The sequence below is a fragment of the Spea bombifrons genome, chromosome 3, assembly GCF_027358695.1.
Source record: "Spea bombifrons isolate aSpeBom1 chromosome 3, aSpeBom1.2.pri, whole genome shotgun sequence".
In the NCBI taxonomy this organism is placed as follows: Eukaryota; Metazoa; Chordata; class Amphibia; order Anura; family Pelobatidae; genus Spea; species Spea bombifrons.
Genome location: NC_071089.1, coordinates 19,548,221 through 19,574,641, shown reverse-complemented (window position 1 = coordinate 19,574,641; position 26,421 = coordinate 19,548,221). Strand labels below are relative to the sequence as shown.

The window sequence follows — 26,421 nt, the reverse complement described above, 5'->3', positions numbered from 1 at the left end:
ATGCATACGTGGGGACACAAGCCAGGACAAAATTTTCCTCGGACAATGCCTGGAAAATCAACACTTTCTTGGCAGAATCAGGCCAGTTGCCAAGTATACAGTTGCCACATATACAGCTGCCAAGTATACAGTTGCCAGTTGGCATAAGGTAACATACTAAGACACATAGTAAAACACAACCTCACACAGAAGCACAGACACGCTCACAAATTCCCACACAAGGTAACACAATTACACATACATACACGTACGTGCACACATTAGCACACATCCTTGTTAGCTGAGGAGGGGTAAGTCCACTGGCTATCTCGTGTTCTGCTCTCTCGCAGTCCTCACACACTGCCTGCATCTGGGCGCCGGCAAATGGCGTCATATTCCTGCGCTCTTAGTCAGCGCGCAGGAACCGAGCATAGAGGGGAAGGGCTCGATGGCGCCGGTGTTGGAGGAGCTCCTTCTGTACAGCCTCCGTTACGCCAGTCTCTGTATTTCGCTCTCGTCCATGGCTTCTTACGTAGCCAGCGTTACTATGACAACCGCGTCCTACACTCGCAGCCGACCTGCAGACACGGAACATCGAGAGAAGTACATCGCATTAACCATAACCATAAATATTTGTTCTGTCTGTCAGCGAATGTTGTTGCTACAGCAGGTGGATGGGGAATATGATATATATATATATATATCTATGTGTGTGTGTGATTATATATACATATATATATATATATATATGTATATGTTAGCATTTTTCTCCAGCTACCTGGATCTGGATCAGGGGGTGAGCTGAGTGCTTTAAGTTTGGAATGAATGGAACAGTAGCTGCATCTGTACAAAGTATAATATATGCATATATATATATATATATATATATATATATATATATATATATATATATATATATATATATATATATATATATATATAGCGTAGATATATAGATATGGCTTACTATATATATATATATATATATATATATATATATATATATATATATATATATATATAAGAATAACAGATATTCATATATATTATATAATTACTATTATTACCGGTATTATTATTTGGCACAGACCATGTCCCCATTGCTTCCAGGAGAAGTTGCTCCAGGTTCCCCAGGCCAAGTTGCTAGACCACTGGAGATTTATTATTATTAATATTTTTATTTTATGTTTTTAAGATTTTCTATCCACACTTAAAAGATGAATAACTGTGATCTTGAAAAACTTTCTGTTCCTGGAGTGAAGCTGGTGCCTCCTTTCAGACCAGATATTACAAGCTATAATGCAACAGTGCCTAGTCAAATAACGCAAATTACTTTGGATATGTATCCCAGTGACACAGGAGCCTCATGCGCATTGCTGGTGAGTACACGTGGATCATCTGATCGGGGCTACTTAATGTAAAGGGCACAACCTAGAAAGTGTAACCTAGAGGACCAGAACAGATCAGAACATTTCTTAAATCAGAACATTGTTAACATGAGTGCTAATTAAAAATGTTTTGTTTATTACTACACTTGGGTGCCTTTGTGGGGAAAAAATCTTCTTATTCCACAAATATTCGCCCGTTCCTGTGTTTGGAACGTTTGGAACGTATTCATGTACATTCTTCGTGTTCATTTTTTTCTTTGTTTTTTTGTAGAAGGGTTTATTACGGGGTTAACGCGGTATGCGGCAGCTTTGGCGCCAGGATTTTAAAGGTCCGTGTGAGCAACTCTATTGGTCGCCGGCAGGGACCTCCTCTGCCGTCAACCAATGAAGTGCACCAAGAGGAATATTGGAAGCAAAGCCAGTGTTTGTAAACATTGGCTTTGTCTTGTGAATGCTGATTCGCTCATCACTGCTTTGCGTATCACTATGGACATCATTCCATGATACCAGGTCAATTGCTGCTAGTTAGACTCTGCAGTAGTTTAGATGATCAGATTACTCCTGATCACTAGTAGTGATCTGATAATTATGATGTCACTTGATGTCCTCCCCCATAAGTAAAGGCTGTCACAGGGAGATGGGTTGGATCATCCAAGGTAAAGAAAAAACACACACATTATGAATAAAAAAAACATTGTATTTTTAATACGTAATTATTGTAACCTGATGAATTATTAGTGACACTTGATTAGTTTCACCAATCATTTTTTTTATTTTACAATTTTATTATACATTCTCCATGTTAATAATACTGAATATTATTGTGAATTTTGGGCAGGTTGGGCCATATTTACTCTCAATGAAAAATAAATGTGGGCCATGCAATCCTACACAAGCTGATTTGTTTATATAAGTATATGTAAATCATTTGTAAGGTAAGAGTTGAAAATTAAATTAAAACTTTATATCTCTAGGGAGGTGGCAGCTCAAAGTGTGTGACATTGAAAGATGGGCTTAATAATATAGTAGTTGAGGTGACAGCAGAAGATGGAACGGAAAAGAACTATATTCTAGAGGTTACTAAGATGTCTGCAAGCCAGGCTTCACTCCAGGATATCAAGCTTCCTGAGGACCTGAAACTAATTCCATCTTTTCTTCCAGACGTGTATGAATATTCATGTAAGTCTTTCCAGGTAAATAACATATTTGATTTCTGGTAAGTTTGTTACATCACTGCTGCCATACTTTATTATAAATAATTTTTTCTATTGAAAAAGAAATAACTGTTGCAGAAAATGCATCAGTCTCAGTGGAGCTCGTCAGTCGCGGTACTTTTTACTATGAGTGGTTTAGTATGTATTCTAGTGTAAAATTATTGTGTTTTGTTGCATGCAGATGCATGCTACTGAACCTTGGTCATTATGGACTTCATATATATATAGATATATTAGAAATCCTTTTATATTTGTTTAATAATATTTACCTTAAGTAATCATTCTGAAGCTGACATTTTCTTTTTAAAATATATCTAGGCACAGTTCCATTTTTCCAGGACTCTATCACAATCCATCCGTTTTTTGTGGATAAGAAAATGAGTGTAAAGCTTAATGGATCTGATGATATTAAACCCATTCCTCTTGCCTTTGGGGACACACTTATAGAACTTCAAGTGACGTCGGCAGATGGCACTAGATCCCAGGTACTGTAATAAACCCAACCATTTTTATTATTATGTTTTCTTCTTCACCATGTATGAACCAGATATTTAAGGGTGATTACACAAGACACTATTTTTATTGATGCTATATAAATAATAGCTAATAATAATAATTAATTTGTTTTTTTTCCAGTTACAACCATGTTTTTATAAAGGGACCTGATTTGGAGTTATTTTGTATGCACATTATGTTAAACAATAGGTTGTTTACTGCAGCAGTAGCTTTTTTTGATGCATGAAACACTAAAAAATGTATTTGGAAATAGGTTTATAGCCTCATTGTTACTCGTTCCGCGCTGCCATGCTGTGTCCACTTTGTGGACCCTCAAGATCAAGTGAATTATGAGTGTCCGATTTCTCTGACTGCTTTTTACAGACCTGTCTGCATCAAAGGAAGGTAAGGCAAATGTTTATATCTATAAAAGGCAATCATTAAATTGACCAAAATAAACTGCGCACCCTCAGCTATAACCACGCTATGACCCGTAGACTGGTTCTCATCAAGAATCGCTCAAAATCTATTATAATGGTAATGTGCACTCTGCAGGACAAGAAGGGCAAACGTTTTGAATGTTCTTGGTAATCTAGATCTTTACACAAGATTACAGTCTACTTTTCTGTACCATATAACATAAAATACAGGTCTTTAAATCCTTGAAGCCCCCATCTGTTTCTTTACTGCTATTAGAATAAACCAAGACAGTAAATGAGGTGGGTGTCCCAAAGCCTTTTTTACAAAGTAGCTTTGTGCGTTTCGGTATCCTTTGTACTGGGGACTTTAAATATATATAAAAATATATTGTATTGTAACTACCAGCCTATGTATAGCGAACAACTGGGAATAAATCAACGCGTTTACACGTTTTTAAATAAAATGGACATTTTAAAGCATTATATCTCTGTATTCCATATAACTGAAGACCCACAAGAGACGTAATGGTTTTATAAACAGAGGATTATTATTCCATTCATATGCATGATTTCTTGCAGTGATCCCAAACACATTATCTCAGGTCCATACATGGATCTACTAACAAGAAGATCAAAAACAGACCCCCTGGATGAAACGCCCCTTCAAGAGAACTGGAGGGTTCCTGAGTATGAATTAGACATGAAAATGTCGGCAGCAATTGTCCGATGTATTTTTGCTTATCGAGGTACAACTGTCTAACGCGTAGCGCGGTCAGTGAACCAAAATTGTGCGCCAATATGGTGGGCAAAGAATACAATTAAAGGAGCAGTGCAAAAGTGCCATCTCTGAATTTACCCCTGCTTTAAATCATCTTTGGTCTGGTTAAGTTTAGTCAATCAGTCCATATTCAGTCAGTCACTTCAGATATTAAAGAAGGGCTTTAGGGTGAATAGAAAGCTTTAAGAAATCGGTCATTGTGTTCAGTCAGTTAAATTACATAAAAACAGTCTATAAACAGATTTTTCATTTTTATTTGCTAAATGAGAAACTGTTTTTTCTTCAGGAAGTGCTTAGCTGGCCCTGCATAATGTATAGTTCAGTCACTAAGATGTCTTCCAAAAAGTTTCACCAATTAAAATATGCTTTTGACGGGGCCATCAAAACTATTCTTGGAGCAAAAGCTCATTGGCGACGGATTTTGCAAACGTTTTCTCCAACTGCCTCTTTAGTTTAAACAAAAAAAAACCTCTTAGTGTGAGACTATTACAATACAATTTTTATTCACTTAACCATAAGTTACACATTCAAGACCTGACCTGTGAGCATGAATTTCTAAGTGTTTGTATGTTAGCATAGATGTGTATGTGTTATTGTGTGTGAACATAGATGTGTGTGCGCATGTATGTGTAAGTGGCGTGAGATGTGTAATTTAAGATCATAATAAAAAACATACAAATGTATCATCTCACTACACAACATACTGTAATATATATATAGTAAGCAAAATAGTAAATACCTCTGAAAAATAATGTAAATGTTTGTATTTATGCAGGCTGCAGCAGCGTTATAAAACTTTCTGAATTTGGTCATCATGCGCAAAGTTGTTCGTTTAAACCACAGACTGAACTAGATGCCAAGGTAAGACACTCTCAGTATTATAATATGAACAAATTGCTTTTTTAAGGGGCCGCACTGTGACGAGCATTCTATCGGCCACATTCCCAGCCTATTGATTTCCAGTAACTATTTTTTTATAAAAGCTCTGGCTGGAATGCTAAGGGGCCTTTGGAAATAGTGCCGGAACTTCAAATAGGCAGCCACTGAAGTCACGATGCCTGCAACAATTCTAAATACTCCCTAAATGTGACTGGAACTGAAAAATCTAGGTTAGAAACACTGTTTTCCATAAAATATCATTAGAATATGAGTTAACTCTTTCACCCACCTTTTTATATGATTTTCTGTTCTGTTGCAGTCTTCCTATTTACCTCTTTGGAGAAAATATCCTTATAAATATATATATATATATATATATATATATATACATATATTAATATTTCTGTACTTTGTATTAGAGGCATGAAAAACTGTGTATGTTGATGTAATCTTCAAATAGTTGTATGTTCCTGTTTTGATTAAACACTAGCACATTTTTATATAATACATTATAGCACTAGCTTGAGTAAATTGGCTATTCATATAAATAACATTTTTTAAAATATATTTATGATGAAATAAATATTCTTTTTAATAGGATGTTACAGAAACGGATTGGTACAAAGAATTCTGTGCTACCAAAAAATGTGAGCATCTCCTAAAACATACTGTACAGGTAAAGATATACAGACGTACATACTTACTATACTGTATATTTATATTATATTATTTTTATGTGTTATTGACATACCTGGGAACTTCTGGGCTCCGGCTACCCGGAGCCTTCCCTTGTGGGACGCGGCCAGGACTGCACACTGACGTCAGCAGGCGGTCCTGTGATGTCGGTGGGAGGTCCCGCTGATGTCAGCAGGTGGTCCCGTGATGTCGGTGGGAGGTCCCGCTGATGTCAGCAGGCGGTCCTGTGATGTCGGTGGGAGGTCCTGCGGATGTCAGCGGGAAACACCCCCATTTAAATGGAAAATGGGCGGGGACCCCACTCCCGCAACGCGGAGAAGCGGTGCTTCACCCGGCAATCTCCGGGCAAACCCGGAGAGTTCCCAGGTTTGGTTATTGACATATAATTTAGCAACAAGGACTGTACTTTCTATGGGTTACAAGCAAATATATAACTAGAACGTGACAATTACTAGCAAAGGCCAGAGTTAGTTTTTTTCTAGAACAAAAGGTTGCAGGTCTTCTTCACTTAGCATTGCATAGAACTGGCATTCCTTCTTGCTCATGTATACCCCATACTCAGCAGGAGTGATTTCTTATAACCAACACAGTGTTCATGTAACCTTGTTAGGACAAGCCTCTATAGCATAATGTTTCAAATTACATTTTTATTATTATTGTTTTATATAGCGCCATAATATTCCACAGCGCTGTACAATGGATAAATGGGACAAAACAAGTGATTTGATTTACAGAAACAACAGGTGCAGAGGGCCCTGATTTTTCGTATATAGGCACATATATATATATATATATATATATATATATATATACACACATATATTATTGTATTGAATGTATTTTAGAAAGGTTTTTTGTACCATTGTTTTATGATGATTCTAAATGCAAACTTTAGTGTAGTGCAAAATGCCAATGCTTTTGCTTTATACATCCATAAAAGGTCTCTCTCGCATTTTTATTGTCTTTTTCGCTTACTTTTTATTGCAAGGTGCTTTGAAGACATGTAGAGGGAAAAAGCCTTGTAATAAACTTTATTGCCGCACTAAAAGCAAAACCTTCTGCACGGCAGGAGCCAGGATTGCTTTGCCGTCATGCAAGGGGTTAAGATTTATACGGCTTATAAAAAACAACATACATTATTCTTCTGTAAAGACTGACTTTGATCCGAGTGCCAGAAAGTGTAAATATGTGGTTAGCGGACTTATGCCGCTTTTATTACTCAGCAGAGTTAACTTCATTAAATTTAACGAGCTCAATAAAATGAGAATGTGATAATGCGTCACTGTATATTGTTTCTTGACCTGTTTCCCTATTACACGCACCTGTCATAAATATTCTGCTGCAATAAGTAAACACTCCTCTTGCATCACAGCCTTAAAGTGGATCTATCTTATTTCATAAATCTCACAGTCACAGTTTTATACACTGATCTTTGCTGTTTCTAAGTGGCTTTGGCGGGACTGCCTTAACCAACATTTGGTAGCCATGTTATTTTAGTCCTTGATGCTGTGTCTGCTTACCGTACTGTGGGCTATAAAGTTATATTGATATATAAGTAACCGTATATAATACCCTCTATATCTAGATCGTACATCTTGCGTTTTCTATTTATTGTCTAAACATGATTATTCCGAATGCCGTCATTTTTTTATTTGGGTTAGCTTTGTGTAGATGCGCGGCAGCATACTTATCCTCCTGAATTCTGTTAATGCATAATGATGGTGGCAGAAGTACCAGGACATGTTGTAGTACTGCCTTACATGTAGCTTCCCAGATCTTCTGAATTGATGAATTTTGGATGAAATCAAAGACGTTACAGTAAAGTGGCTTGAATAATTTATTAACATCATCCTTTAGATGCTTTACTTTTTATCATCAACTTCTTTACAGGAGAAGAGCTGGGAAAAGAAGTTACAGCAAGAGAGTGAAGACAGTCCGATGGATAAACTGTGCGCTCAGGCAGAACAACAGATAGTTCTGTATAAACAATGTCTCTCTATACCAGGTGAGTGTTTAAGACTAGCGACCGTGTCAGCCTTACAGTCAGAGGCAATGCAGACTATGGATAACAGGTGATTCAGGTGCATTGGACAATTCCATTGGTTGCTACGGCAATAACACTATATTCTATAACTATCTAATACTCTCATTATAACAATCACCACACTAGAATAGTTGGCAAATATTTATAAAAGAAATATACATCATGCCGGTTACATAGCAGCAATCATTTTCTTTTTATAAATCTGCACGGCATATTCTTTCTAACTTTTAGTTTACAGATTCTATGCTGGGCTGAACGCAGCAGACTCTGGTTACAAGCAGCCACAGTCAGAAGGATCAGAGTTAATGGATTGTTCAATGAGAAACTTGTATGTTGTGTTTATTTAGGCTTTTATCGCTCAAGCATTTCTGCTTTTGCACAAAACAAAAATAACGATCCACCGTGTTGTTAGGAGTGCACTGGAGTTACAAGAGACGCGTGACACTGGATGTTGTGGAATCTGTTCATTTCCGACGCCAGTTTGGCCGCAGTATCTGTAGATTGGCTGATTGCACTTTGTACGATCCTCTACACCATTAGTTTAGGAGCAAGTGAGCAGTTATGCCGCTAGTAGCAATAACGTCACATTTCTTTAGAACAGAGGCACATAGTGTACTGTTAATGGCTGCCAACATTAGCTAGTTTAACAGGGATGTTTCTAGGCTTGGCTTGGCTTATGACTCCACACATGGACTCTATAACATAGCCTACTGCAATATTATAAAGTCCAATGTATAATCACATTACTCTTTTCATGTGAATGTTGTAATCCTCCTCTACCTTATGTATTCTCCTATATGCTCGGAGCTTTTTCCCAGTAGACCCAGGATCTAAGGGCTCCTTCTCCTTATCTTCCCCTCTATCAGCATCTCTTACAGTTACTAACATGGCTGACCTTTTAGGCAACTGAAGAAAAATCACAGTGTGAATCATAACCTATCCCCATCTCAACATTACATTGTTTAAAATGATTTAATTTCCATGTGATGGAGTTTAGCGCATACCCAGCGAATACCATAATGGTAACAAAACATAACAATTTGACTTACACAAACAGCAGGTGTAAACGAGCTCAAACAAGCTTACAATATATGGCCATATATTGCTTAGCCCGTTACTACGTCAAAGTACCCCACGTTTGGGGAGTAAGATAGAGTTCTTGATTCTTCTCCTTGATTCTCATGGGGGGGCAGAGGGGTGCGAGTGTTATCGAACATGCAAAGGGCAACTATTCATCTGATTTAAATACCTTAAGCTACTGTCTGAAGCCTTTGTGTTTTGCTTACAATATGACATACATTCACAAGATATATAGTAACCAAAATTTAGTTTATTATTTAAATAGTTTGTCTCTTTTACGGGTTATACAGCGCTTTTGGGCATTGCGTAGACTTTGAACGTGCTGGACTTCCCCCCAGGCTGAATGTTGGCAGCCGTCCCCTCACCTGTCTCTTACTACCTTCTCCTTGTAGGGCAGATAAGTTCATCTAGTTCATGGAAAACAAAACAGAATATTTTTTACTGTGCCAAAACCTGAAACAAGGAGCTGGGTTTAATGAAATGTTTACGTTTTAATCTAAGCCCAAGTACCTGAGCAGATCGAACGCAACGAGGCTATCGTTATTTGATGTCTTATGGAATTACAGGCGATGCGCTTCATTACCAAGAAGGAACGTCACCCCTGGATGCTCTTCATCAGGCCGCAGTGGCTTATGCTTCGGCAATCAAACTGAAGCCCAGAGATGCCAAGCTCCATTTCCAACTTGGCATGGTGTTAGAAGAACATTATTATGCGGAAAAAATATATGGCCTGAGGAAAAAAGTATGTTCATTATTAAAATACAAACTTAATTATGAAAATGTGTTTTTTTTTTAAATGCGGCAGAAATACCCACTGTATGGCAGGTTAGTTTATAAAACATGTTCTAGCTCTGACGATATCTTAACACAAACAATACTATAATTACGTATATAATTCTACTGTTGTTTTATAGCAAGAAGAGAAATGGAAGCATACGATTATCAGCAAACAGAATCAAACTTTTATTTCCTTTGAGATGTTTTTGTTTTTACTTGGAAAAGCTGCCCGTATTTTCATCCCGGAACTGTTATTCTCGTTACCACACATTACATATACCGTAAATAATCTCCATACCATGCAACTTTCACAAAAAAAGATTTCAAAGTCAAAACACAAAATGTAGCCAGATGAATAACATCAAACATGATTAAGTATTTTTGTATAAGAGAACAAAACTCCAGGCTCATGTACTTTCTGATTAAAGCATCTTTTTAACCCGGCATGCATGCCAAGATGTAGGCTTAGATAAAGGTTCCTACTTTAAATTACAGAGCATATCCATATGTCAGTTGTGCGCAATAACAGGATGTGGTGAAGAACTGAGCTATATCTCGTATCAACAGACTCCAGAACTTGTACTTACAATCAAGGAAGTCCAAATGGTCATCTGAAGGAAACTAAACCGGTGGAGACAAGACACTGTATGTGCTTTATCACATAACTGAACAGATGTGATCAATTTTAGCGATCAGGCTAAATATAAAGGATACATTTGTACTACAATAAAGAAAGAAGTAATGCAATGTTATGGGTGGTGTTGGTAGCATCTCTCTAAGACACCACAGATGATCACAACAGAGTGTGAGCCCACGGAAAATACATTACATCAGGAAACGAGTTCAGATCTCATAACACCAGACACACGTGCATGCAATTAAACAGGATTTATTACGTTAAAACATATCAAAAGCATGTACCTAGCTTCAGTTCAGTTAACAATGTAGGGGAAGCACATGACTGAGAGCACAGAATCGCTGGACGCGAAGCTGCAGTACGATATTGCGGGATATCTTCAAATGAATAACTGTGCAAGAGACAGTAGTCCAAGGTCCAGCAAGCACCATGCGCAAAGACTATGCAAACACTATGGCCATGTGCCAAGAAGCAAGTACAGCATGGAAGCAGAAAAAAGAACACCAAGGAGAAAGAACAGCTGCATGAGTACAACTCCTTATCACACGGAGTATTGCAGGGTGTTACTCTTATTTCAACTGCTAACCAACAACAAATATTACCTGGATGTATACCCAAGTGCTACTCATGTGACAGGTTGAGAAACATCATTGATATTCTTTAGAAGTCTCCATAGTCGCCCAAGACGTCTCAGCAATGGCAGCTGACTGCTTGGCCTTGAGTGTTAGAATTTGATGTTGGGGTGGTAAGTGGCGCTCTGGTCATCTTTGCCCATTTCTGCCTCATAGATACACCCATGGTGATGGCAGAAAAGAAACAATTGACTCATCTAGTCTGCAGCCTGCGATGCACTTTCTACCTAATAATTCTTTAGGATAGCTCCATGGACATCCCAAACATTTTTTGAAATACTTTTCTGTTTTGTCTTTATTATTTCCATTAGAAGTGTAATCAAGGCACATATTCTATCCTTATCTATCCTTATTCGTGACCTCCCAGTCCAGGCTTATCTCTACGCCAGCTCTGATATGTAGTTGTAAGATGAACCAGATACTGAGAAATAAACAGAGGGTTTTAATTACACATAGCTGATCAGTGCACATTATTAAGTACAGTAATATGATTAAAATCATAGAATTTGCATAATTTAGCTCTAGTGTTTTTGATAAGTGGAAACTGATTTGAAGGAAATTGCTAGTTTTATCAAATGAAACCATTATAACTAAAATGTACATTTCATGCCAACTTTTTATTGTGTTTTGTACAAATTCTATTCTAGAGCGAAGAGCATGCGCCAGATTTTAGTAATGCAAAATCAACGGGAAAAGATGAAGAAATCCTGGCTATTTGCAAACTTCATGGCTTTTCAGGAAAACCAAGTGTTGAACAACAGTTAAAAGCATTAGATGCAGAATATCATCAACTCAAAGAGCAGGGACAGTCCGGCAAAGCGGATACCGTTCAGAATCTTTTTGCATGGAAGTCAAAGCAGGCTGGAAAGGTGAGGTTGTTAATATCACAGCACTTTAACCTTCAGAGGAGTTTTCAATGAAAAGCAACTGATCAGACCCATCGCAAAACTAAATTAATTAATTTATTAAATCTATTATGATGATTTTTTTTACATCCAGGGCACAAAACAATACAACGGTTTGAAGATATGTTTTGCAAATGCAAGAGATTATATGAAATCTGTTGTTTGTGGCAAAATGGGGCAGAACTAGAATATAAGTTTCATGTTGTGAATTTATCTTGCCTCTGTTCACCCGACCCTTCCAAAAGCTGCCTGAACCAGCAACTTAGGTCAAGAACATCCAATTCCAGTGTTTCACTGAAATACTCCAAAATCTTCCCAGAACTGCAAAAGCGGGACCAACTACATATTAATTTCTATGTATTTAGAAAAAAAATAGTGTAATGGTCAGGTGTCCCAATACGTTTATCCACATAGTGGATATTTATACCTCGGATAGTGTAATGGTGTAGAGTAAAATTTCTGTAGAAATTCACATCTGTATTTCACATTTCCCATCTGTTCTTTGGTATTACCATGTCACAGCTTAGTCACAAGCATGGGGTGTAAACTCAATCAAATGCTATAACTAGAGGATTTTTAGTGATGCATGGCATGGAGGAGAAATCAAATGTTCAAACTGTGGCAATTAATCAATTTTATGTTTGTGCTTTTTTTTTACTAATGTTGAAACCAAACAAGCCAAAACATGGCAAACCAAAATTAACATCTTCTCTAATGGCTTCTATATACATACCGTTTAAGAGGAATTCCTTATTTGAACTCTGTTCCAACACATTGACACGTTCTATTTAAATTGAACCCTGCATTAGTCGTCTCCCCATAGTAAATGGTCATTTGCTGGAAGTGATATTGCAGGCTAAGTAACATGAGTTGTGTTAGTGCTCCTCTAAATGGCCTTGCAAATAGAGTTTTCTGCGGTGTGATATAAGTGATGGGGGAGCCATTTGGCAATTGCTGAAAAGCAAATCAATGTGCGTTAGAAGCAAATCTCTAGTGTGGAGCAATACAATTACCCCAATAAAATATAAATTGCTTATTAAATCAAATAGGGCCAGACATGACCATTGTGGTTCAGGCTCAGAAAGTACATTTTCAAGTGTATAATGTCTTTTTTTTTTTTTTACTTTTTTTTAATTACGGTGTCATATAGTATATGTTGATAAGCATATTTAACCCCTTAATGACAAAGCCCGTACATGTACGGGCTCAAAATGCATGGTTTTCAATGGGTTTAGGAACCGCCCATTGTCCTTAAGGGGTTAAAAAAGAAACAAAGTGACAAACGATCAAAGAGACAAATGAAATTCTATGTACACTTATGCTTTGAGAAATTATAAATGACTAAGTGCAATAGATCTATTTTCTCTGCTGTGACTTATAATAAATTCATTGCTCCTGAAATAATACCTACACGTCTTAACCTAAATTTGTCATATATTTAAATTGCGTTTTATTAACGTTTATTTTAGGGATTCCACACTGATGTGTGATATGTATGTCGAATTTCCTGATAATATGTTATCTAAATGATGGGGTTTTTTTTAATGACTCAAAAGACAGGAGCCTTTTCCATAGATGAAGAGAACCCATTAACTCAAGCTTTTCTAAAGTATGAAGACGCTTTGTGCCTGGACCCGAGTAACTGGCTATACAATCTTCACGTGGGCAGACACCTGTTATTACAGAATAACAAGACAGATGCGCTGTTACTGCTACAGAACGCTCTGGCACTTAATCCAGCCTCTGCGATCGCCAGGTAAGTTTAACTGACATGATGGATGAACTGCAAAACTATGGTCGTTTGTGAAATGGTTTTCCTGCATTTCCAATGAAAGATCCGGCTACATAACAGTTAAAATTAAACAAGTATTTTCTTCTTGTTTGTTCACTACCTTCTTTACATTGGAGCGACAAAGTATGGGCTTGATGCCTGCCTTGGAAATCCAGGTTCATGGCATGATGTCAACTACTGCCATACATAAACAACATTTAATTAAAGCAGATTTTTCATATTTGTCAATGTCAATGACTCTTCTCTTAACGATCTCAATATTGGAATACATTAAGGCAATTCTTAAACCCAGGACTGTTAGTGGTCCTTTTTGTGAGACATTTACTAAAGCAAACCAAGAAGACCCCTCTGGGATTACAGAAATAACAAGGATCAATTGTAAAGATCACTTAGAGGATGCAAGTAAAATGTATAATGACACAAACGTATTTATTCCAAATGGACAGTGCATAATTAGGCAGGGGGGCACGCGGCTTCTTTCTCACTCCGTAATCATAGCTGCCATATTGGTTACAAAGCTAACCCAACCTAGCTTTTTCTTGGACTCTTATGCCTTCTCATAAAGTGGATCTTCAGCTTTCCCTAAATCCTACATCTTACGATTCTGTACACTAAGCAAGCCAATTAATTTAATTTAATAACAATAAGTCTTATGTGTACACCATAGGAGGAACTATCTTCACTTCCTATTCATGTGAGCTTTACATTAATTACCTACATTAATTAATTAGCTCCAATTAACAAAGAGCACAAGCTATAGCTAATTTTAGTAAATTAATTCATTTATGGTAAAAGCTACCAAAATCAGTGGTTCTAAAAGTTGCATAGCTTGGTTATTGTTCCTACCTCTCCAACACAGATACATATCAAACATTTCAAGATTTGAGGCTTTGTAGAATTATTGTTGCTAAACCTATACCTGCCATCCTTCAACATCTTACACTAGTGAATACACCCTACAGGGTTTGCTTTTACAAGCTTTATACAGGTTTGTATTTGGTAAATAATGAGTTTGAGTTCTGATGCTCAGCATTTTTGGTGGATCTATGAATGGAAATGTGTGCATTTTCTTGTTTTCATAGGTGTTATGTTGGTCTGGCCTACTTAGAGCAGGATGATGCATCAAACCCAAAAATACAGGAATCAATACTGTACCTTCACCAGGGACTGGAAATGATGCTCAGTGGACTCCTTACATCATCAGATTGGTCAGTCTTTAATACTATTATTACAGACAGAGAGAATGTTTTTGACGTCATAATAATATAGAAGAAAGGCTTCTTCAAGTTATCTGATTACTGTTGATTAAAGTTAATAGTCACGTTGTAAATGTTGGTCAACTGCCAACGTAAGTCCATGCAACCTCCGGAGACCCATCTGGGTTGCTTTTATGAATATAAAGAAACATCAATGATTCATTGTTGTCTGTTTTGGTTTTAGCACAAAACTGCTTCAGGTGAATAATCTCTTCTGTTTGCTAAATTTTCAACTTCTTGGAGGATTTCTGAAATTGGGGAAATTACTTAAGAGAAATGTGTTACAGCCATCTCATCACATCATGCCGGCTATACAAATTCTTCATATGTAAGTAGCACCAACTACCTGACATATTGTATTAAGTAAATGTTTAAAAATGGAAATACGTAAAGAAACATCCCAGCCAAATTTTTCATGTTGAATGCATATTAAAGTTAGTCTTGCATAAAGTCTTGCATCTTAGTGCATGGAGGCATTCCTTAGTTATCAAAGTGCCTCTTATTCATTAAGCGGATGGCCGGCAACTACTTTGTTAATGGGCCACTTGGCTGCCCAACATGGGCTGAATGCCCAAGTGGGGCAGCCAAGTGGCCCATTAATAAAGCAGTAGAAGACACATCAATATGCACAACACATTTACAGAAAGAAAATGCATAGACAAAAAGTCATCATGTAAATGTCACGTAAAGACCTCTTTCCTCTAGACATCCTATATGTAGAATTGAAGGCACTTCAAGTAGTGGTCCAAAATCTTTAAATCAGGCCAGCCCTTGGGGCAGTTGCCCTCCTGCCCCCTTGCCAGTCCTATCCTAGTATCATCAGACTCCTCTCCCAGCTGCCTCTACTTAAAGCATGATATGATTTCTGTGTCTGCTCAGTAGAACTCCCATTCTAGTCAAAAGGGCTGAGCTCCCATTTAAATCAGTTTGAGTGTCAGCATCTAATGGCATGTGTGCTATCTGAACACCCAGATCTTCATACATGCTTTTCACTGGTGGTTCAGTGACTTCAATGAGACAACCACGGGGCAAGTGCAACAAGTTTACATACCTGCTTTCAGGAGAGGCAGCCAGGAGGGGCTTTAAAATGTAACATCTTGGCCCTTAACTATAGAGCTCTATAATAAAGCCCTAATATCTTGCCACTGTGTACACATCTTTTCAAGCAGTTTTATCCACCCTGGTGCCAACTTGGACTGGCCCACCCGGCAGAGGCGGGTATCCGGTGGAGTTACGTAAAGCTAACACTTTTTAGGCTGTATAATGTTTTGTTTAGTATTTTTTTATTTTTTGATGTGTGGAAGCATTTGTAGCTGTGAACTTGTTTCCATCTTAGAGTTGCTGATTGGACGGCAAAGGGGCTGCATCTGTGCCCCCCAAAAGGAGAGATCACCCAGGGGTTAGAGAGGGTCCTGCAAGGGTCATGTTACAGTCTTCTTGAACATCTTGTTCAAGATGCGCCACACCAACAGGACTGGATTAGAATGAGATGCCAAGCAATGTCTGCACTCATACGTCTCACCTCCATACCTGAGTGTAAGGAACTTTTGGATATGCAGGAAAAGGTAAGCAACATCATTTTACACACAATACACAGTTTTATAAAGCAGCTTTAGTTGCAGTTAGTACAATACATTAGATGCCAAGCTATCTATAAGCAGCAAGTGTGGACTGCAACGCAGTGATCATATCTTGTTTATGTCTTTATGGACCAGAATAATGTTCCTCAACCCTTTCCAGGTACCAGATTTCCAGTGCACATGCTCAGTAGTACCCCAGTGTTTACCTAACGTGTATCCTAATCAAATACCGTTATCTTTTGGCCAACGTGTCTTGAGTACTACCTTGACCTATCAAGACCACTGAATTAAAATGTTGTCTTTATCAAGGTGGTTTAATATAATGAAAGAGAATGCGCTGCATTACACTAAAAGGTTTTAGATTTTAGAAAGTCTTGATGCGCTAAAACAAACACTGAGGAAAAAATTGCCAGGTTAACACAAAAGGGTAATATTTTTTTTATATAAGTGAAAGGAGAAAATGTAATTAAGGAGTAAATGAAGCAAGTTATGCAAATAAGGAAAACATCCAGCTGACTTCATAATGAAATACTTTGGCTCAATTTTTAGAGGAAGATGAGGGTAGTTGACCTCAGTTAGAAAGGAGATAACTAAAGCATCTGTGATTACAGGGGGGGAGTTGTACAAGTAAGACAGACAAGTCCATGGGACCCAATGGGATATACCCAAAGTTATTAAAATAATTTTGTAGTATCCTGGCAAAACCATTGGCAGACTTATTTAACCAATCACTTTTGACAGGAGCCGTTGTGACCATTAAGTCAGTGGTTGGCAAATTAATAGAAATGGAAGGGTACATTTAAATTGGTTGCATGATCAGAACTCGCATGGGTTTACTGCAGGGAGATCTGGTCAATCCAACTTAATCTATTTCTTTGACTGTGGAACTAAAATAATAGACAAGGACGAGCAGTAGGTATCGCCTATCTAGATTTCGTGTCTTTTTACAATGTTCCCTGGGGTTTCAGGTTTGCCGGCTTGGTGTCATTGCATCTCCCTGCAACAGCTACTCACTCTACTTATTAGGGCTTGCACAGCTGGCCCGGTATGATAAGTCTTCTTCTGAGGATGCCCAAAGTGTTCTCCAAGATGCCATGCTCAGCTTTAAAGCCAGTATAAGTCTGGAAAATATGCCAACCAAAGGACCAGCTCCACCTGAATTAACAAGTAGGAACGTTTTAAATAATGTAATACAGTTATGTTCCTCATGAGTTAATTTCAGTATGAATGAAAGAAAGAAAACAGCATATACTGCTATGCAGAGCATTACATGTTATCATATGAAAGTTTAGTAGCAATACATAATAGCTTTTACTATTTTATTTTTCAGTGAAGACTTTAACGAAGAAAAATCAATAGCGATAAATGTTATACAGGCCAAATATTTTTTACACAGTTAAATAAAATGAATGTCAATTGAGCTGTGTAACTGCAAGAGAATTGCCTCTTAGTTGTCCTTAGTTTACTATAAGGAATATATATGTCTTTATCCCTAAATTTCTACAGATCAGAAGTGGTGGCAAGAGTTCAAGGCTGCAGAAGAAGAGAAAAAACAGAAGGAGTTGAACAAAGCATGTGAAGCAGATAAACCTGTAGCATTCCCTGCTGCATCTACAAAGAGAGCCAGTAAAGGAAGAGGAGCGACTCCAGTATCCAGAGGAGCAAATACCACATCCAGACCCTGTCCTGTCTCTAAGAAAACAGCTACATCAACACCTACAGCAAAAGTCACAAAACCCGTGGCCCCCTCCATAGCCAGGTATGGCAATGCTTCATTGTATAGAGTCCGATGTTTGTGCAGAAAGTCTTATCATCTATAAGCTAAATCAGGAATTGTTTATTTTGCATATGTCCATAAACACAATCCTCGGAGCCATGTGGATCTGAATATACATCAATGGGCCATGATGTGTGTTGCTGGATCAGTGGCTAAGACCCTTTATTTGATGACCTAGTGGAGGGTCACTGAGCAGTGAGCAGTGAGCAGCGAAATACTAAGATCAGCCCATGGTTTCATCTTGATTTATTTAGTACTCTACAAGTAATTTCAGTTGCCTTTTTTGTATGGTTTCATGCAATAATTGTATCTTCCACTAGAGGGCAGGGCACACCAGGCTCATTAAAACGTACTGTGGCTGTAACTTCTAAGCCAAAAGCTCCAGTCAATATCATCAGCTCTGGAAAACCTGCTGAAACACAACTATCTTCAGCGGAGAAACCCCCATCAACAGACGTGGAGCTTGTGCCGGTTCAAGGTAATTAATGATACTGTGCTGAAACGCAATAAGTAGATTTATTCTACTTATTGTAACTAGACATTCTCCAGCGAGTGATGGCACAGCACAAAAAGAGGACCTTAACCTGGCATGCCAGACTCACCTTCTAGTTACACCGGTCCTTGTATGTAAGATGAAAAGGCCAGCTTTTCAAGGTAACTCTGATCTCCCAAAATCCTAGCCAAATATACTGGTTAGAAAGGTACCACCATATCAGTATGAATAGAAATCTCGCAGGAAGTAGGAATGGTCCTCGTATATAATAAATTCCAAAGAAGAAAAAAGTCTATAGTTAAAACACTAACAAATACAATGCAATTTCTGACAAATAGAAACGCTTAAAAAAATGGAGACCCTCTCCACAGCTGCCCTTGACAGGGTTCTCATCCTCCTTATGCAAACTAGTAAGATGTAGTAATGAAGTGCCTCGAGGGCATCCTCGTGTGGGAGCAATGTCGTTCATTCCGAATGGACACATGGAAGATGCAGTATGCGCTCTTAGATGTGATGGAGGTAGCCCAGACAATATATGTGGCGCGGGGAAACGTTATTCCGTTGATGCCAGTACTCAAGAAAAAAATTACCCGTCCACACTTTGTTCAAACCAACTTCATCAAAGAACAAAATATCAACATTCTCTAGCCTTGGTTAATATAATAAGATTGAAGTTAATACCTGCAGGAGGTACTGCCAGTATCAGGCTACAGATGACTCCAACTTTACCTTCACCGGGACATCACTTTATATGGAGCAGTTTGTGGTTTTTTTACAGCCTCCTTATACTGTATTTGATTAGAAGACCTTTAATCATTTGGATATACACTGTCTGTTCTTATTATGTATTACCGTATTTGCTCGATTATAAGACGAGGTTTTTTCCAGAGCAAATGCTCTGAAAAATACCCCTCGTCTTATAATCGGGGTCGTCTTCTAATCAGACCCCAAAAAAATGGCTGGGGCCATGCTGCTTACCGGTCGCGAGCAGCGTCTCTTCCGTTAGAAGCAGGAGGACAGGAAGCTTGTAGCTTCCTCACAGAACTCTATCTCCCCCTCCCTCCTCTGGGGGCGGGGCCAGAGAAGTTGCTGGTACAGCCGGTCCCCTGCAGAAGTCTTCGAGTGAGAGATCTGCAGTTCAGGTAAGGGGGTGGGGGAGGGTTTTTGGGTAAGTATGTGTGATTAATGTGTGAAGTATGTGTGATTAATGGAATGAATGAGTATTTAAATGTTTGTGAATGTGTGTTTGTGTGTGATAGCATGGATGTGTAAGGGGGGTGGGGGTTGTAGCATGGCATAGGGAGGCTGTAATCCCACTACTATCATCCCCAGGTTCCAGCATGTACTGGCTGCCTTGGCTTGATAGGAGTGTGATTGCTGTTAGCAGCAATCACACTCCTATCAAGCCAAGGCAGCCAGTACATGCTGGGTTAAAAGGCATATCATGGCATATCATGGGGCTGAATGCATTTTAACCCCCTATATGCCACTCAGCCCCATGATATGCATATATACCTCCAGAAATGCATTTTAACCCCCTATATGCCACTCAGCCCCATGATATGCCTTTTAACCCCCTATATGCCAGAGTGGCATATAGGGGTATAAGGCATATCATGGGGCAGAGTGGCAAATAGGGGGGTATAAAGCATTTCTGGGGGCAGAGTGGCATAACTGGGGGGGGCAGGTTGGCAAATAAAAGGAAATTTAAAAAATATATTTACATGAATTAATATTTACTGGTAAAACTTTTTTTCCTATAGGGTCGTCTTATATTCAGGCTTTTTGTTTTTTTCCTAAATTAATATTTTGATTTTGGGGGGTCGTCTTATAATCGGGGTCGTCTTATAATCGAGCAAATACGGTAATAATACACTAAGTAAAGGATGTCATTTCTCCCATGTAGCTGTTGCGTCTGGATCAATATCTCTGAATCGACGTTCCTTTGTATATCGCCTGGGTTTAGCACGAGCACTTTCTCGCTCCAAGGAAACAGCTGAAGATGCTACAACTCTTTACAGAGAAGTCATTAATATGGCACCAGAGGTATATTAACAACATGTTGCACATTAATGAAGAGAAATATAAGAATAACTTATTTAGTAGCAATGTCATTTTTTTTCTTTAAGATGAATCACCCAAGAAACTTTAGATTTAAAACTTTTTTGTTTGTCTTTTTTTTAGTTTATTTTTTTTTATTATATTTTATATACCACTTTTTTAAAAAAATTAAATTATATTAGGTATGCCAGAGGGAGTTTTGCCAATCAACATGTATATATTGTGAATGGTTTGGGTATGCATTGTACAGGTATGGAGTTTCATCATAGCTGAAGTTTGCCTGAAATTTCTCAAAGCAAATTAAAGTGGATCTGCTACCTAGTTATGTTGAACTTGAACTCTATACCTGTACTCTGTACTTTGTGACCGCACAAACCAAACTGTAGTGAAACAGTTGTAGATAGACATAGAAGTTTCAGATCTTTTTTTCACCATGCTAAGGGTATTCCATAAGCAGTGGATGTCATTTACAAACATACATTTTGGTATGTAAGTCATTAACCTCTGTGTAATAGTAAGTTATGGTAAGGAAAGCTATACTATGCAGGTTTTGATGCACATGACACAAGAACACTCCAGCCATTGCACACTATTCAATGTATATGATAGTCCGAGTGTCCCTTTAAACATAAAGGTTTTCTTTTCCCCCTATGCATTTGGAATTTTACCTGCTCCCCATCTCCTTGGCTTGCAGAAGATTTGTTGGCCAAATGTATCGGCTTCTTACCACCACCAACCGCCTCCAGTGATGGATCACTCAAGAGTTCCACAGGGTCCCAGGGTCAATGGGAGTGCCAGCCTTATGTGGCAGATTGTGCACTAGACACTTAAACATATTCTGAATACATTTCTGTCCTGTATCTGTTTCAATTATTTTAGGTTCCCGATGCCTATATAGAATTGGCAGATCTCATTTCCAACACAGACCCTCTTGCGGCTGTGGATGTTTATTGCCAGTATCCCCAAAAACCAGCTGAGGAACAATCGTTTGACGATGCGTTTATTCCTGGAGAGATTATACGTCTACTTATGAAATGTGAAAAGTATGATGACCCACGTTTACCTACCAACATGATATCATACGGGAAAGTCATGGGAATAGGTAAGAAAAAAATCCCTCTTGAGGGAATTGTTATCCTCAAAGTGTATGGTTAAACCAGCCATCCATTCAATATAACGTATTGGCTCGAATATAGGCCGCACACGATTATAGGCCGCACCCTTAAAGTTTGGTGCCATTTTAAAGAAAAAAAAATTTTTACAGAAAAAATATACATTAGTGGAATGGTAAAACAGTATTTAATCTAATGAAGAGGAATACATGTATTTTAACATTTTTGGTATCTATTTTACAGTTAATCAGCATAGGTTATATACAAACATAATTTTGGAAAACCAAAAGCCTTTTTAAGCCCCCCTCCTTAATTCATAATGCACTTTACTGCCTCCCCAGATATGCCACTCTGCTCCCGTGATATGTCACTCTGCCTCCTGATAATGCCACTCTGCACCCCTCCCGACTTACCAATGCATCCCCAGACTCCTTGGTGTCTTGGGGGGGCAGCTGGTGGACATTTGCGCGATGCGCGTAGCTAACCTCTGCTGCTGTTAGCCACTTCCGTCGGGGCTTCTATGCCGATCATAGAAGCCCCGGCGGAAGTTGTCTGCGCGCATTGCACAGACGTTCAACCGGCAGCTAGAGTGGAGAACACAGGTCCCCTGCAACGCTGCGGGGGATCCTCCTCTCTGCCAGCCATTGAATGTCTGCACGATATGCTCAGACAGCCTCCGCTGCTGGCCAGTACTTCCGCAGGGCTTCTATGGTGGAGTCCCGGAAGGTCATGTAACGTCGGCGCTCCTTCATACAAGCCCTGGCAGAAGTGCCGGCTGCAGCAGGGATTGTCTGCATCGTGCAGACGTCCACCGGCTGCCAGAGAGGAGGATCCAGGTACTGCAGTGGTGCGGGGGATCTGGAACCAGATAAAGAAGAAAAAGAAATCCTGCGCTAAACCCCGATTATAGGCCGCACCCCCACTTTAAAAACTTAAGGAGGGGCAGTGCGGCCTATAATCGGGCAAATAGAGTATTATTATTTGTTTTATAAAGCATCATCATATTCCAACGCATGCCTCATGCTCTCTATGGATCAAAAATATTAACAGCATTCCAGAATGAATGAGTACAAAATCTATTCAATGGATATGGTAACATCTGATTATGTTAACATTAACAATATTGTCTTATACCTCCTCAAAAATAGAATGCACTGCCAACGAGAATTGTATAACCAGAACTCTGGTGTTCATTAGTTTGCATTCTGCCGCTTCTGTGGGGAGGTTACCAGGCAACCACGTTGACCCACCATCAATGGTGCATGTCATTCAAGGTCTCCTGGGAAACATCTAGAAAGATGCAGACTAAGAAATAGTGGAAATGTACAGAATACTGGTACTTGCTGGAAAAGACAGGCAATCATTTGAAATCAAATTCTTATATTCTCATCACCATTTATTCTTACATATGTATATATTTCAGGATATAAAATATTTCTATATTTCTATTACGATAATCCATCAGGTTACGATAATTCATTAGGTTAATAACATGGCATATTTATACTTATACAGCTGGGTTCAACTGGTCGATTACTAGCCTTTTATTTATGGAAATCAGAATGTCTCTGCTCAGTAACCATGGAAAGAAGACAAATGTAAACATGTAGTGTGGTGAGGCACAATGAGGACATTGAAAAAACAACATATGTCAAAAAGAAAAAAAGTATATTCAAAAATATACATAATGGGAAGCATTAATTATAAAATAGAAGCCACTGGCTTTCAAGGTGTTTTATGGCATTGATGGTTAAATAAGCACTTCTGCTCTGTTTTTAGAGAGGAAGGCGAAGGTGAGGGACCCCAATTAGAAAAGAGAAATAGGGTGACATGTAAACGTGTGTGTTTACAGAGGAACTCTCCAAAGTAAAAACAGACAAAATACCTAGGACCCAATGGGATCAATTATTAAAAGAGCTTCACAATGTCCTGGCAAAACTGTTGGCAGACTTATTTAACCAATCACTGTTGGCAGACTTATTTAACCAATCACTGTTGGCAGACTTATTTAACCAATCACTGTTGGCAGGAGTAGTTCCAGTAGACTGGAGGTTGACAATTGTAGCACCACTTTACAAAAAAGCTAGCAGGGAAGACTACAGACCAGTTGGGATAAAAACTGGTTGGGATTATTAGAGTGGACACTTATGCTTATATATGTTTTTGAAGATTAAATGTTATTTTGGAAAAGGATTTTCAGAGACCTTCTGATACTATCTGTATACTGATCAGATTTCACAGGAACACATGTGAAAATGCCGTTTGTGAATCTTCCAGATACTGCATAAAGCTATGATAAACCAAGTGTTTTTTTACACGCCTGCTCTTTATAAAGTTTATATGCTGTTTCTCCCATTATTTCAATAGACAGGTTTCTAGTGAACAGTATAATTAAATATGCCGGATAGTTTACACTAGTCTTGGACAGATGGCGGTATTCCTTGTACAGTTTACCATATCTGTTGGTGAAGAGTGGATTTTGAATTATAATAAAAATACTGGTTCCTGAATTATAAGGGATTAGTATTGAGGCCCAAGACTAATACCATATTTGCTCGATTATAAGACAAGGTTTTTTGTTGGTGACATCCTTGTCATTCCAAATAAGAAAATAAAAATAACACAATTCTTAGCTTCACCCCCACAACGAACATAGCAGTTATGTAGACCATCTAATTTATATACATATACAAATCGAGTTTGTAGCTTCGCTCTACAACAAGTTACAAGACGTGAATAAATATCCCATTAAGCAGAACGTTCTAAACAGAGTAGGTGCGAGATCATAGCAATAACAACAATTTCACACAAGATACTCTTTGCGATATGAACTGCCCGCTCCATAAGACAATTCCATCTCATTCTGATCATGCAATTGTTGAAACGATCCTGTACAGACCCACTTAGATATATCACCTACCAAATGCCATTGTCCAGCAATCCCTCATTGGTTCCATGTTAGCAACTGGCACATCCTTTTGCCTTGTGTCCCAAACTTTCACACTTAGAAGAAGGCTCCAGGCACGCAGGGGTTCCATCAGACAGATTTATTGTAGGAAACAGACAACAACGTTTCGACCTCACAATGAGGTCTTTATCAAGTTATCTTAACTTGATAAAAACCTCATTGTGAGGTCGAAACGTTGTTGTCTGTTTCCTACAATAAATCTGTCTGATGGAACCCCTGCGTGCCTGGAGCCTTCTTCTATTTTTGATTTACTGGGGAGCTGGCCCTTCCTGGCACAGCTAAGCACCTGAGTTCCTGTGGGGAGTGAGTGCAGATTCCTAATTCTGGTGACTTCCAAACTTTCACACTGTCCAACTTGTGTTCCTTGTAACATCTGTACAAATGATGGAAGCCTTTTGTACACGCCAATAAAATACCATATGCCTTGACACTCAAATAGCTGTAGCACTGCTAGGAGCACTAATAATACTTTAATAACACTCCATTCCATAAATTATGAATAGCGCTGAAAAGCGGCACCCCAAACTTTGAGGTTTATTCAATATTGTTGCAGGAGATTTTTTTGCAGTAAGAAGCATTATCCCTGGCAGGTTTCTCTAAAAGAAGAGCTGAGCAGGGCCTGCATAATGCATTGAAGAATTGCACCAGATTTATTTTTGCATTAGAAGGTAGCTACGAATACTAGGAAGTTGAGGTATGAAACGGTTATGGAGGGGTGTTATCTGTGCCCTATTGGCTCCATTTACGTTAGGTATTCAAGAAGATGACACCGAGGCTATAAGTGTATCAAAGGGTTGAGCATGTGGGTTAAAATGAGACCATAGTTTTATTGCTGTATCTGAATTCTGTCAGAATTTTGCCAATTCCCATATTGGTTATCAACATTAATAACCAATTTTTTTATATGAGTTACGGGTTGTGACATCTATTTTTTACATTTTAAATTGTATTTCTCATTCTGCCATTCTAGGCTGTTTGGAAAAGTATATTGGAATTCTTGACGATAAACTGAAAACCAACCTCCTCAAGACCGTCTATGCAGGCATCCATAACAAGCCAGTTGATGACGAAGACCTCCAGAATTTCTTTCGTTTTAAATGTTGGATTTGAGAAGACTGCACACAAATTGTAAGATATACTGTCTATTAAAACCATCCTCTGCATATTGCAACTAAGTGCAGTACAATTAGTCTTGCTCCAAATCTACTGCAAACTCTCTCTGAATAAACTATTGAGACTTTTTTGATCAATGCAATAAATACATAAAGAAAAACATGTAAAGGGGTTTGCTAGTCTGCACCCTATAACTAAATTCTTCTACAAACATATTTTTATCATCACTTTCTCATTTTATGTTAAAGAACACTTATCATTTTGGTCTTAAATAAAACAGAACAATGCTTATAATATAACGTGTTTCCCTAAAGCTACCCCCTAACAGACCATACAAAATGTATGA

General features: G+C 38.4%; 1 protein-coding gene across 1 annotated transcript; it reads left to right on the top strand.

Annotated features, from left to right (window-relative positions):
• Window positions 1-444: 444 nt before the first annotated feature.
• On the top strand, window positions 445-26,378 carry LOC128483919 (uncharacterized). Its single transcript, XM_053460240.1, has 21 exons — window positions 445-582; window positions 1,175-1,358; window positions 2,342-2,546; window positions 2,900-3,066; window positions 3,351-3,481; window positions 4,075-4,241; window positions 5,049-5,134; window positions 5,751-5,828; window positions 7,739-7,853; window positions 9,539-9,714; window positions 11,666-11,887; window positions 13,480-13,679; window positions 14,798-14,923; window positions 15,156-15,299; window positions 16,308-16,536; window positions 17,520-17,718; window positions 18,058-18,310; window positions 18,649-18,806; window positions 20,728-20,867; window positions 21,762-21,984; window positions 25,933-26,378. Exons 2-21 carry the CDS (start codon window positions 1,197-1,199, stop codon window positions 26,070-26,072), a joined length of 3,321 nt encoding a protein of 1,106 aa, XP_053316215.1. The 5' UTR covers window positions 445-582; window positions 1,175-1,196; the 3' UTR covers window positions 26,073-26,378.
• Window positions 26,379-26,421: the final 43 nt, after the last annotated feature.

Coding starts and splice junctions, on each gene's coding strand:
- LOC128483919 (XM_053460240.1), top strand. CDS start 1,197: ATGAATAACTGTGATCTTGAAAAACTTTCTGTTCCTGGAGTGAAGCTG. Junction 2,547..2,899: donor AGACGTGTATGAATATTCAT/GTAAGTCTTTCC, acceptor AAATATATCTAG/GCACAGTTCCATTTTTCCAG. Junction 3,482..4,074: donor CCTGTCTGCATCAAAGGAAG/GTAAGGCAAATG, acceptor GATTTCTTGCAG/TGATCCCAAACACATTATCT.